This window comes from Meles meles, chromosome 20, assembly GCF_922984935.1.
Source record: "Meles meles chromosome 20, mMelMel3.1 paternal haplotype, whole genome shotgun sequence".
Classification (NCBI taxonomy): Eukaryota; Metazoa; Chordata; class Mammalia; order Carnivora; family Mustelidae; genus Meles; species Meles meles.
This window is the reverse complement of record NC_060085.1, coordinates 40,816,676-40,830,980: the sequence shown is the minus strand read 5'-3', so window position 1 is coordinate 40,830,980 and position 14,305 is coordinate 40,816,676. Positions and strand designations below refer to the sequence as shown.

The following is a 14,305-nucleotide window of genomic DNA, read 5'->3' as shown; positions in this document are numbered from 1 at the left end:
AATGGTCCATGGCACAATTAAAACAAAAAATATCAAAAGGTCACAGGATCTTAAAGAATATGTTTATTGACAATAATTTCATAAATATCCTAAAGAAAATTTCAAAATTTCTAAAATTAAAATGTTTAAAATCTCTTCTCATTGGCAAAATATCCCTCAACAAAATAATAGGTCAATAGGTCACTACAAATGAATGTCACATTTAAAATTGGCTTCAACATTTTTGCAAAAGAATTTTTAAAAATTTACAATGTGTGATTTTTCTCCCCTCCTGGGTACAGTAAATCAATATTCAATTTTTATTTTAACTACTAGACATATTCTTAAATACATCATCAAGCTGCTGTGAACCTGACAGTCAAGTCAGTCAGTAGTATATTTACCCTATAAACATAAATGGAGCCAAATCATTTGGTAATTTTAGTCATAGCAATTTAAGTAGTCAAAATGCAAAAGTTGTGGTCGCCACCCACATCACCCCAAAGATTATGATACAGTGTCAGAAATTGTTTGCATCAGTTTTATAAGTTCATCTGTGTACTTCAGGTATCTGAAACTAAAAAAGGGATTCTTTTGTATTTTGATAAAAATGTACTCGAATATTTCATAACATTAATATTTATTGCTTTATATGAATACTGTATTGAAAGCCCAAGCATTCAGTTTACACACAGAAATTATACAATTATATACCGCTTCACAAAGGCAGTGAACACATTACATTCTACAAAATCTACTTTACAGAAATTTAAAAATTCTAAGTATCAAAAGGTACAGCTGAAGAAACAGGTATAAATTTGGCAGCCAGTAATTTTGACAGGGAAGTTGCAGCTTGCATGACTTTTAAATATGTGAATTTGAAAATATTGAGTTTAGAGTAATCATTGTGCTTTGTGTTAATCTGAAAAATATAACACTGGCTGTCGAAGAAGCATGTTCAAAAATATTTAATTCACTTCAAAATGTCATACAAATTATGGTGGTTTCTATGCACCCCTAAAGCTTCAGTCATTTAGCTCCAGTACATTACTATAGTAATATATTAATTCTTCCAGTACAGTGGGGTTTCATACCATTGACATTTGCATACTCTAGAATAATTTAGAAAGAAATGTGTAATATTCACAATGTTCAGAAAAGCAAGCAAAAGGTCAAGGAACCTGCCGGGTTCTTCTGAGATGGTCTCATGTCAGCATTCATTCTACAAAATAGTAAGCTAATGTTTGAACACAGTTTCCAAGATAAAGCATATTTTCTCATAAATAATGAAGTCTTTTTCTCAGGCACCTCAGAAGTATACAAAAGAATTTTAGTTAGAACAGATCTCTTGGAATGTGTTTAACCTGGTATTTCAACAGACTTATTTCCAGGGTTTCACAAGGGCCAGATTTTATTTGAATTACTCAGAAGAGAAACTGAAACTGTCTTCTGAAAGAGGTGAACTCAATCATTACCAATAGAAAAAGTATTCACTGTATTCATCTCTTATAGAAACAGAAAAATAGAACATTTCCCCCCTTAGAATAATATATATATATATGTATATATGACTTAAAGTTCCATTGTACATAGTCAAACAATAAAATCTGGAAGCCAGCATGAAACCCTATAATTCACATGTTAAAATGTTGAAACTATGACCAAAATATGAAAACTGCTAGAGTTGTCAGAAAGAGACAAGACAAAAAGATTTCTTGCATATGTATAAACTAAATGTGATAATCTCCAAAAGGTTTTCAAAATTATAATTATTACCTTCCAGTTTAAAAACTTTAATTCTTTAAAAAAAAAAAAATCTATACATAAACCACTGATTTGACGAGACCAGGAGAAGGAAAAAAAAAAAAAAAGTCAGCGGTACGCAGGACCCAGAGGAGCTGATATTCACAGTTCTTACATGTACAACTCTTTCAGGATTTATCCCATAAAGTACTTTATTTTACAACCTGCTTCTCTTGTAAAAACTAAAGGTCCACTTTATTACATAAAAGTTTTATACAGTGTAAAACCAGAACTGTACGTAAAATACTGCATCTACATGCTTCTCAATAGTTAGTCTTGTTCCATTGGTTCATCTGTGACTTCTATGGTTTCATGCTCATTTTCCATGGATGACTCTGAGAGAATCTCTCCAGTTTTACTGGAGTTGGATCCTACTAATTCTTCTGTCTCATGGCAATCAGAACCACTACTTACAGGGCCTGTATTTGCACTACCTTCAGAATGTAAATCTTTCTCAGCTTGAGTCAGATCAGATTCCTCCATTTGATTATTTTCCTCAGAAGTCTCTTCATTCACAGTTAAGGCATCATCAGATTCTTGATTTTTTCTTTCTGGGATCATTTCTCTTGATGTCATAAAAGACTCTAAAAATAAGCAAATGTTGTTGTAGTTAAATTTTATTTTCAAAATACCTCCACAGTTAAGTTTCATGAATTCTGATATTCTACAGTTCAAATCATATCCCCTGAAACTCAGCAGCAAATACATACAGGTGGGAGAAAAGCCCAACATCAGCATTATAAGGAGTTCCATTATGTTAAATTCTTTCAGGCAAAATGAAGTACAAGAATTTGAGGATCTCCTTACTCCACCCTTTTAAAGATGGTCTCTAAATACCTTCTTCTTCCTCTTCATCCTCTTCTTCATCCTCTTCTGTACAGTGCTGCCTGGTACAACTACTTTCCTTGTCTTTATCCTGAGATGATGACGATGCTTCTGTTTCTTCTACCATAACCGAAGCAATTTCACTGGAAGATGTTTGACTGGCTGTCTCTCTGACTTCGCTTTCTTTGTCAAACCTGAGTCTTTTTACCTCATGCCCTTCGGCCTCCACACCATCTTCATCAGGATGTTTATTTTTTATAGGGCTCACTGAGGAACCTTCTGATTCAGATGTCACAGAGTCACTGTAAATGTTTTTTTAAAGTGTCATTATTAAGACTGTTTTCTTCATCTTCCACATTCTCATTTTTAAGGTCTAATAATTTTTAAAATTGCATTTCAGTATCAAAGTTAAATTATAGTATCTGAACAAAGAGAAACACGAGAATAATTTCAAGGGAACCTAAACTGTGTCACAAATATTTCCCACTAGAACTAGTCATCAAGTTATATGAAATTTCTGTTCAATTCCCCAGTAACTTAAATGTCTTTCCATAAGAGAACTACAAGTCTTCCAGATGGACATACTCATTAAGACCTCTCACCTGTTTAGTCTGCTTTGGCATATAAATAAAAGCTTTCCTTTAATGATCTACAATGAGAAATAACTAAAAATTTTCAACTCACTGATAAATCTTTTCTCTTTTCAGGTTACTTTCAAAAACAAGAAATAGAAAGCATTATAATCACTTTACTTTCTTAAGATGCTATTACAAATTAGCAGTTTTGAGCTTCTCTAGGACTATCTTCATCATGTGCTATTGCTGAAAAAATCCGGAAGCCATAGACCACACTAAAACCTTGCTGTGTCCCTCAAAACAACAGCATACGGTAGATAATGAGTGCTGAAAGGATAAATGTCAACCTATTTTGAAAACATTTTGTTTTTAAATATAAATCCCATACAAACCTGTGATTTTTGTCCTCATTTTGCTGTAAGTTTGACTCTTTGCTGTCTGCGCTCTCAGGCAAGCCATTTGTTGTCATGGGGACTGACAAAGAAACCTTTGGTCGATTAAGAGGCCTGGGTGTTCCAGGCCCATTTATATTAGACCTAGGATAAGATAAAGAACATCATTTTCTCATTTTGGTAAGAAGTCACCCTCCCAAGGTTTGCTTATGTGAACACATCACAGAAGTATTTACTCTAACTTTGACTTTCAAGATTTCAGGGTTACCAAATTAATTATTCAGTATATTCTATGGTTTCCATAAAATGCCCAATTTTATTTAAGAAAATATATTGAACCTGCTTCTCAAAATTAGGAATATACAATCTCTCTGGATATTAAAATCAATAATCTCACCGTTCAGTATAACTTGGTGAATTTCCAGGAAACATAACACCATTCATTCGATTTAAACTATTAGAATTATTTTTCCTATGAGAAAAGGAAAAAACGTTATTATAGACCCTTTAGTTCTTTAATTTTGGTAAGAGCCACAGGCCTAAAGGATCTTTTGTACAATCTCACAGTCACAGACTATAACAGAATTCTTTAAGAAATAGCATTAACTATGGGATTACCTTAATATCTCATTTAACACAGGTATATTCTTGCTAGAGTTCTAAAAACAACGTTATCATCTATAAAATCACAGACATTTTATAAATCCAGTGTCTTTTTTTCTTTTTAAAGATTTTTATTTATTTGAAAGAGAGAGAGCGAGCGCGCACATATGAGATGGGAGAGGGTCAGAGGGAGAAGCAGAGTCCCCATGGAGCTGGGAGCCTGATGCAGGACTTGATCCCACAACTCCGGGATCATGAACTGAGCCTAAGGCAGTCGCGCAACCAACTAGGCCACCCAGGTGCCCTAAATCCGGTGTTTCTTAACAGAAGACATCATTCTCCTCTCAATTCCCCTTCATGGACCCCACAGTCCCAGTGGACTTCTGGCAATGTCTTAAGACATTTTTCAGGGAAAGAGAGTCATTATTAGCATCCAGTAGAAGCCCAGGACAGTGCCAAACCCACTTTAATTCCCAGGACAAACAATCATAACAAAACATTAATAGTGCCAAGGATTGTGTCTTAAACCAACACGTTAATTTGCTATATAAATCTTGACAACTGGAAATACGTTTCCATCGTGAGGAGGAAAGTCATCAACAAACTATTCCAAACCTAGGAGTTATCCCCCAGACACGCCATGGCAAGGTATCTAGGATGGTATCTCAGGGCCCTGAGTACCATGACAGTAAATAAAGCCACAAATCTTAAGATTACAGTAAATCACCAATCACTTTAATCCAAACCTCTTTACTAGAAAAACATACAGATGATATCATTGGTAATACTCTACTTGAGGGACTGGGTGGTAGGTTCACAATATTTATAAATATTTTCCTGTATCATTTCCATAAAATAAATGTGACCTAATTTAAATACTTATATATTAGAAAATAATCAGTATATACAGAAATTAAAAAAAAAATTCTATACTTACTCTGAAGAAGGATAAACACAGCTAACAACCATCACATTCTGCAACAACAAAAATTGATGCTTTAATATGCAGAAAAGCCCTACGACATAAAGGTTAACCATTTGTTTTTAAGCTCTCAGAATCACCCTGGGACCGCATCTACTCCAATTTTACTAATACAAAAAAATAAATGGTTAAAAGTAAAAACTTTTAATCAAACAACAGAAACTAAAACAATTAACACAATAAATCTAATAACCTACTAAACCATTTGTTCCTTCTGCCAGTATTATTTTAATTCTACTGTAGTTACTCTGGAGCCCTGATATGTAACAAAAATTGATACAGTGGAACCACACTCTTATTTTAGATCGAAATCCTGCCAAGATACTTAGAGACTGAAGTATTTAGGCCATGTATAATGAAATTTCCTAAAAAAGCAGTCCACAATCAATAGTTTGGGTAGTAGTATCATACATCCAAAAAAAGAGCTTCAGACCTTTTTAATAATATAATCTTCCCAGTAATACTGACTTTCCTAATAGTCAATATTCATTAAAAGTGTAGTATGACCCACAGGGAGTGCTTTTCAGCAGCACTTCTGCAGTCCTATTATCCATATTTCACACATCAGAAACTGAGACTTAGGTTATGTAACTGGTCCATGGTCACCCAAATATGAAACACTGCAGCCCTGATTTGGTGACAGGACCACTCCCGGTATGACTACTTTGATTGCTCTTCATTCAAAGATTGCCAAAATCTAATTATTAAAAGTCCAATAGGCTGAAAATAAGTACTGATGAATCATCTCACTTTCCTGCCCTTCAGGAATCTCATTAAATCAAGGGCATGGAAGCGCAACAGAACAAATTAATCCAGTAAGGCCCTAAGATCTGTTGTAAACATTAAGTAACGGTTTTAGATTCCTGCTCCAAGGGTAGAATAAACTGAATCTGAATTAGAACCATAAAATGAACAAAGGACAATGTTTTAGGATCAATCAGAGGGAATTAGCAACCTACTGGTCCAATCTCGGTTCCCACAGGGCTCTCTCATTGGTTCTTCACTTCAAACAAGTCCATTTCCTACTTATTACTCCCTCAAACACCTTGATGTCTTTGTTCATCACATTGTTTCCTAGATCCAATATGCCCTTCTCTTACAACTAACATCCCTTACCGACAAAAAACAACACTTCTTCATTCTTAAGTCTGATCTACATCTTTCTCAATATCTAAGTTAAATTTTTCATCAGATTTTCCAAAGTTGTGCACCTCTGAAGTCCAGAAATGAAGAAATGAATTCCATGGGTAACAAGTGTGCAAAACACAACTAAAGTTAAAACAGCAATTCCAGAACTTTGGAGAGCCTTTGATGCTAATGTGTACTAGGAATTTTGAAGAGACAGTTAAGCTGCATTCCCCAAACTTCACTGATCAACAAGTCCTCCCTCTGTGCCCCTTCTATTAAATCTTGCTCCAAAACTTAATTTTTCCCAAATTAGGAAAACAATTTGGGAAAAAATACTCCAGGTATGTTTCAGGAAATCTATTTGAAGAAAAGGTGCCTGAAACAGAACTTACTCAGTGCTCTCTTCTGAAATAAAGTTTAATATAATCCCAATGATTAAGATAAATACCTTCTCTACTCCTCTGAGAAATTTGTCTGTTCCTGTATAGTTTCTCCTTGGATCTGTTAGCAATTCACATAGTCGCTGAATAGTAAAAGGGATACTGCAAAAGAATATAATTTTATAGTTTGAGGTCATTAATTATCAAGAGAATCAGAAACATTATTACTCTTACTAAAGATTTATCTAGTTACCCATGTATTAAGTGATAAAAGACTGCTACAATAGGGAGATGAAAAGATGAGTGACTTAAAAAAATACTCAAGATAATAAGCACACCTATCTCTTTAACAAGAAAATCCCTATAGCCTTAAAAAACAATTAAAAAAAGAACACACAAAATTTAGAAGTTTCAGAACTAATGGAGAAACGTATTTTTGACATTCTGAATATGATTAAAGTTTACAAGAGAGGCAACACAAATAATAATAAAGTTACAGTTTATTAAATACAGGAATTTTCCCTCAAGCATTCCTTTGCACATAAAGGTTTCTTTACAGTGTCTCCAAATAAAACTACAAATGTATTATCACACAGGAACAAGGCAAATGATTCCAATGAAGACGTATGGTTGAGTTCTGCTCCACAGTTAGTTTTACATACAATCTATGATTCATCAGATATAAAATACACACAAATACAATCAATATTTTGCTAAATGCCTTACCATAATTAAATTTTCACTTGATCATATCAAATACAAAACTGATGTAAGTTGGAACTAAAATCTTTTATAAATATTAGAAAATTTATCTCACACACTTCAGCATTCCTCAGAATTACAGTCTGTACAGCCAACCTAAAAGCATTAGCTAGGACAAATAGCTAAAAAGTACAGACAAACTTCAGACTTCATTATATGCCATTCAAATCTATTTACTTTCCTTATAAAGAGAATTACAAAGCCTCAAATTAAGAGTTAATATTCACAAACTTCTTTACTATGTATAGGAATTTTGATACAATACTCTCCCACAAAGGAAAGCAGCTAGTGCATAATAGTGCCAAGACTCAAACCCAGAGTCTCTAACTTCAAATCCCTTATCCTCCCCTCCATTATTCCAAACATACTTAAAATCTTATTTATTTTTTAATGGGACAGATCATATTTAGTCCTCATATCCTTAGCATCAATATTACTCTTATGTTCTTATAAAAAGCCAGTATAAGGTTTATAACAAATTTTGTAAAGGTGTAAAGTGTATGTTATTCATACCAAAACAAACATTTTACTTAGGAGAGTCCAAGAATCTATCTTTTCTCAAGTAGCATCAAAACCTAAAAATCAGAAACTATCATTCTGTCAACAGGAGACTGAGAGCTAACTAAATGGCAGAATGTGTGTCTGATATATCACAAATACTCAGAAGCAACTAGAAATTACAGAACTCTAACATTCACCATGACTGCTAAAGAAAATTCCTTTGGGTTTCTGAGAAAGAATACAGTTTCTTGCTTTTGAAAATATGGTCAGACTGGAGTACACACACAGTCAAAACGAAGAATCTTTGAAATGGAAGAAGGAAACAAAGCACACCAACAACGTTACTAATAATGAAACAGCTTACTGGTCTGTTTTATTCATTCCTATAAAGATACCACGTAAGTGAAAACCTATAGCTAATACACGAAACTATTAACTGCATTAAAAAATTAGGGAAACATTTTCCCAAGCTACATACATAGTAAACAACATGGGTTTACAAAATGTCTTTCCTGAAAGCTCAAGGGCAGGATCTCCTCCTTTATATTAGGTTCAATACACGAGTTATTTGTACACATACGTATCTGAAATGCAGTACCACCATGGATTTCTGAATATTAATGGTATACCAGCACCTCAGCTCCTTCTTCATGTTCATTACTTTCCAAACCTTAAAATACAAACTCTACCTATGTTATCCCCTCATTAATTAACTCACAGTGATCAGAAGTGTCTACATTATTAAAAAATAAACAAAACAGCACCCACTGTTAAGAATATGCAAACGATACTTAACCGACAAATATTTCAACAGTTATTATCTATGTCTTTTCCTCCAACTAAATTTCTTCCCGTACCAAAAACCAGTATTTTCTCTTAAGTTAAAAATAGCTTTAAAACATAAGTTATCTTTAAACTGTCTGTTTAACAATGTTTACATGTTTTGGCTAATTTTCTTCAGGAAGGCAAGTAAAAGCGTAGCCTATTATTAACAATGCATGTATTGATAAATAACACTGCTTTTAGGGAGAAAAAGCTATTATGTTTGCACAGCACTGTTAGCAATAAAAGCCTATAATAAAACGTGTTTACTCCTCAGGCACTTTCACGAGCTTTTGAAGGTATTTTACGAAGTGTCCAATAGATGGCACTAAAATGTCATATAATACCCACTCCCTATAATACCCACTCCCTTGCATAAGCAGACTAAAATACAAGTATTACTTGTAAATAAAAGTATCCTTTGGAAACATTAATATAATCTTGCCAAATGCACTGAAGGTCTCTTTACACAGTTGTACTTTTTAACCTTTTAGGTAAATATGAAAGCCTACCACAAGCTAAAATCAGAGCATGTAAATAACTACAATAAATGTCAATAAAATTTTGTACAGTGTTCTCAAGACAGAATAAATTGTATGCCAAGGAGGTAAGTCTGAACCTGGGAACACTTAATCTACATTAGATATTTAAAAGGAGGTATAAGAATAAACCAGATAACCAAATCCAAAATGAATGGTTGGTACAAAAAATAGCAAGGTTTGCTATTACTCCTTAGATCCAGCATACAAAACAGTTTATTCTAACTCCTGAAAATATTAAAACTTTTTCCAATAAAAATCACTAACTAAATTAAGACCCTATGTGCCAAGAAGAAAAAAGCAAAACCACACAATGAAAAATCTGAACCAGAATCCCTAAATTTGGGAAAATGGGTAAGGATGTTCATTGGAACAATATACTGTAAAATAATTTAATAAAAAAACATTTGGGGTTATTTCAAATAGAATATTGTTTACTCTGCAATATATTACTTATTTCCCTGCCATCCTAAGATAAAAACCAAGACTACATAAAGAACTGGGGTGGGGGGGACTTGGAACAGGACTAGCTAGCATTTTCAACTTTAGAAAAAAAAAAAAAGGTGTGTCCACGAAATCCACTAAAACTTGGGAGGGAAAAAAACCCACATCAAGTAAAGGATCCAAAAGTGACAAGTCCTTTCAAATGGTATTACCCAGAAAACACTACAGAACACTGATATCCAGTCTACTTTTGATGTACAAATTATAAGGTAGTGTGGATAAAAAGGCATACTCGCTAGCCCACTGAGAGACTGTGTCCAAGTTGAATTTATCTCTCTTAAAGCTTCATGTCCATATCTAGGAAACAGGGATTCTGAACGTATACTTCTCACTACTGATTATCATGAAGACTAAATAAAATATAATGTATATAAACCAATTAACAGTTCCTGAAATGTTTTATAAGGTGTTCATTAAATCTTAGTTCCTATCATCATCCTGATCTTAACCCACTAATTAATGAAGGCTGTAGAAAGCACCAACACCCCAAAGACCAACTATAGAGGAACAAAACCAAAAGTTTATCTCTATCTTTTAAAATACTCCTTTAAATTCCAAGGAGAGCAACTACCACGTTTTACATTAGTTATAGTATCTGAATTGACTGCAATCCTCCCCATTCACTGAATTAAAAAAAAGTATCAGGGCTCTTGGGTGGCTCAGTGAGTTAAGCAGCAACTCTTGATTTCAGCTCAGGTCAAAATTTCAGGGTCATGAGATAGAGCCTGGGATCAAGCTCTGAACTGGGTGTGGAGCCTGTTTGAGATTCTCTCTCCCTCTGTATGCCCAACTCTTTAAATATGCATAAGTCTTAATGAGAATTCAGTATCATGAAAGGGGCTGAACATCAGGGAAAGACATCAAACCATGAATTAGCAATCCAATGCTACTTTTAATAGAAAGAAATTTTAGACAATAAGGCCAATACCTCAAGAATTTCCTATCTTTATTTTTTTTAAAAGATTTTTATTTATTTACTTATTTGACAGAGAGAGAGATCATAAGTAGGCAGAGAGGCAGGCAGAGAGAGTGAGAGGGAATCAGGCTCCCTGCCAAGCAGAGAGCCCCATGTGGGACTCGATCCCAGGATCCTGAGATCATGACCTGAGCCGAAAGCAGCGGCTTAAACCACTAAACCACCCAGGCGCCCTCCTATCTTTATTTTTTTTTTAATATTTTATTTATTTATTTGACAGAGAGGTCACAACTAGGCAAAGAGGCAGGCAGAGAGAGAAGAGGAAGCAGGCTCCCCGCGGAGCAGAGAGCCCGATGCAGGGCTCTATGCGGGGCTCGATCCCAGGACCCTGAGACCATGACCTGAGCCGAAGGCAGAGGCCTAAACCACTGAGCCACCCAGGCGCCCCTCCTATCTTTATTTTAAGCTGAGATTACAGTGTGACTAAAATTTATATTAGTCTATTTAATGTTTCATCATTAAAATGTACAAATATTCTGAATGTATACCAATGTATACAAACATTCTGAATGTATACAGGTATTCAGTTGGAAAGAAGACATTCAGAGAAGGAAAATGCGCACTTAATTCAGAATTTAAGATAAAAATCAGGTAACTGATTACCTTATTCCTTTCCAATGCAAGCAACTTCCCTCATGAAAAAGAGAGGAATATAAAATATAACACAGAGGCCGTTTGAGTATAAAAACTAAGAGATAACCATAAAACCAGACATCATGTTATGAACAATGTTAAAACAGCCAGCTCAACTTTAGTTTTATGCATAAAGATGTCATTTTTACTATGTCCTTAGTTTCTATGAATGGCTACATTTATACTATGCCTTAGTTAACAAAATCACTTAAATCTGACCTGAACTATTCAGGTAAAAACCAGCTTAAATGTATCTCAGTTATCACTAATAAAATAAAATAAAATAAAAAATCTAATGTTATCTATCTCAGTTATCTAAGGCTGAACAAACAGGTTCAGTTTTATTTACTCTCAAGTCCCACAAAAGTCAGAAATATCATTAGAATCACGTGAAATTATCTTTATCTTAGTATCTATGCAATATCTCCATCAGTACTCAGGCTTTACATCTGTATAAATATACACATACTTAAATATTCTTACGTATATATTTTCCACCCCAAATCAAATGTCAGAAATTGAGATTTACTGAAAACACCAATGTAAAATGACAAGTGCAAACAATTAATAAAATGAATTAGCCTCTTTAAATAATGCTAAGTAATTATAAACTAGTATCTGTGCCACTCCCCATCCCAAAATAAGTATGTAGCAACTGTCAACACTTTTAGTCAAATTAATAATCTTTTATAGTGCCTACAGTACTCTGAATTGTCATTGTTCTGGCATCAAATCAAAAATGTCAAGAAAAAAATCAGGACTTTTGCTGTATCTTACCTTTCAATTTAAAACATTTTATTAGAACATCAAATCAAACCATATGATCAAAGGACAAGGCAAGGCGAGGTAGGAGGAGGAGAGAAGGCTACTAAATAATTCCAATTCTCAACTAGTTATGCTAAGTGAAAGTGAAGAAAACGGAAATAAACACATTTAGCTAAAAGATTTAATATGTTCAACAAATACTGACACAAAAACTCTATTTCTCCTAAACAACTGAAGAGAATTCTGGAAGCAGCAATAAAATAGGTCAAAGGAAATGAGAACAAAGTAACAAATAGCTAGAACCTATTCTCTCATCCCTGAATAATCTCAAGCTAACTGTAAAGTAAACAATACAAAATCAAAATAGGATTATACTTTAATTCTATGATCCAGATTTAAGAATACAAAAATTTCATATATGACCTTTTAAAAAAGTATGAAGAGGCCCACTCTCAGGTGCAGAAATTTTCAAGCGCTATCTGTGTATAAGCAACATACATATAAAATAATAATGTATAATATATTATATGTTAATAAAAAATAAAAAATTAAAAAAATGTGAACGCTTTTATGACTAAGAAAAATCTGGTCAATCGTGTACATTAAAGTAACTTTAGAGAAGAAATTCAATATTCAGAAAGACTATCATACCAAAAGATGAAAAGCGCTCTTCAGTTGTAACCAACTGTACCTGCCTTAGAAAGATGATGTGACAAAAAAGATCTTTAGGTATCAAATGGTTATGTACTTTTTCCAGACCTGCTCATAAACACGTAAACCACACTACTTTAGTCAACCACTCAGTACCTTAAACTTAACTGCTTATTTTAGAAAGATCTAACAACACAAAGGAGAAGCAAAGACACAGTTAATTTATATTCATTATTCTTCGACTGTCAGTAGAGTTGACACAAAAATATCTTTTAAAAAACTACTAAAAATGTAAATTACATTTCTTTCTACCCCCTTGAAGTCCCTCTTTGTGTACCAGCAGGAATGAACTCCTACAAATAAAATACAAATATAGATACATGTTTTTATTCCTTTCACTGATTTATTCAGTACTGTTTGAAAACCTACTGTTCAGGCCTTCACTGTTATAGGCCTTGTTTGGAAAAGATGACTAACCCTGTCTTTCAGAATCTTACAGTTCAAGAAATCAAGCCAACAAATGAATGGACAATTTCCACTTCAAAGAGGGAAAATTTAAATGCTGACAATATACTAAAATAATTTTAGAAAATGAATAATCTTTTTCAGGACTAAATACTATGAAGCATTTAAAAACCGAGCTTTTACTAATTAAAAGCAAAAACAATAAACATACCAATAAGAAAATCACTCTAAAATAAGAAAAACAAAAAGGGGTATGAAACCACAATTTGTAAGAGCTAATAAGGAACCTGATAAGATGTTCAATTTCATCTGCACTCAAAGACACATAAATCTGTGTGCACATGCATGCGCTGCACACACACACAATATTAAGGAATTACAGTATCTGCATTTACACACACATGAAATACACATTTTGCAAGGTCAACCTGACAGTTCAATAGAAATTTTAAGTATGTGTACACTGTGACATTAACAATTCCATTTCTACAAATTAAAGGCAACAATCTACACATACATTCAATGTGTGACATCCATCAACACAAGAAGGTATGTACAAGGATGCTCACTACAAGCACTACTTAAAATAACCAAAAAATAAACACCCACCACCAACAGAAATAAAACAAACTTGTTCGTATAATAAAAAATGCAGTCATTTCAAATACACAGATGAACAGAAGATACCACTATAAATGCACTGATAGATGTCAAAGCTCTTCAAAAAGGAAAATACAACTAGCATATGACATGATCCCATTTTCTTTTCTTCAAGTACTACTCCTGTGACATCTAAGGATCTTTTAAAAAATTTAACAAATAGGGGCGCCTGAGTGGCTCAGTGGGTTAAAGCCTCTGCCTTCGGCTCAGGTCATGATCCCAGGGTCCTGGGATTGAGCCCCCGCATCGGGCTCTCTGATCAGCGGGGAGCCTGCTTCCTCCTCTCTCTCTGCCTGCCTCTCTGCCTACTTGTGATCTCTGTCAAATAAATAAATAAAATCTTTAAAAAAAAAAAAACTC

At 33.8% G+C, this 14,305-nt stretch overlaps 1 protein-coding gene across 1 annotated transcript in view; it reads right to left on the bottom strand.

Annotated features, from left to right (window-relative positions):
• Positions 1 to 600: 600 nt before the first annotated feature.
• The window catches only part of PPP4R2 (protein phosphatase 4 regulatory subunit 2), a 54,526-nt gene continuing 40,821 nt past the window's right edge, over positions 601 to 14,305 (bottom strand). The window contains exons 4-9 of the mRNA XM_045990674.1: positions 6,736 to 6,829; positions 5,115 to 5,152; positions 3,972 to 4,046; positions 3,575 to 3,718; positions 2,620 to 2,909; positions 601 to 2,366 (exon numbers count right to left, since the gene is read on the bottom strand). Coding sequence (XP_045846630.1) covers positions 2,053 to 2,366; positions 2,620 to 2,909; positions 3,575 to 3,718; positions 3,972 to 4,046; positions 5,115 to 5,152; positions 6,736 to 6,829 — 955 coding nt within the window. The 3' untranslated portion in view covers positions 601 to 2,052. The remainder of the gene's footprint in view (positions 2,367 to 2,619; positions 2,910 to 3,574; positions 3,719 to 3,971; positions 4,047 to 5,114; positions 5,153 to 6,735; positions 6,830 to 14,305) is intronic.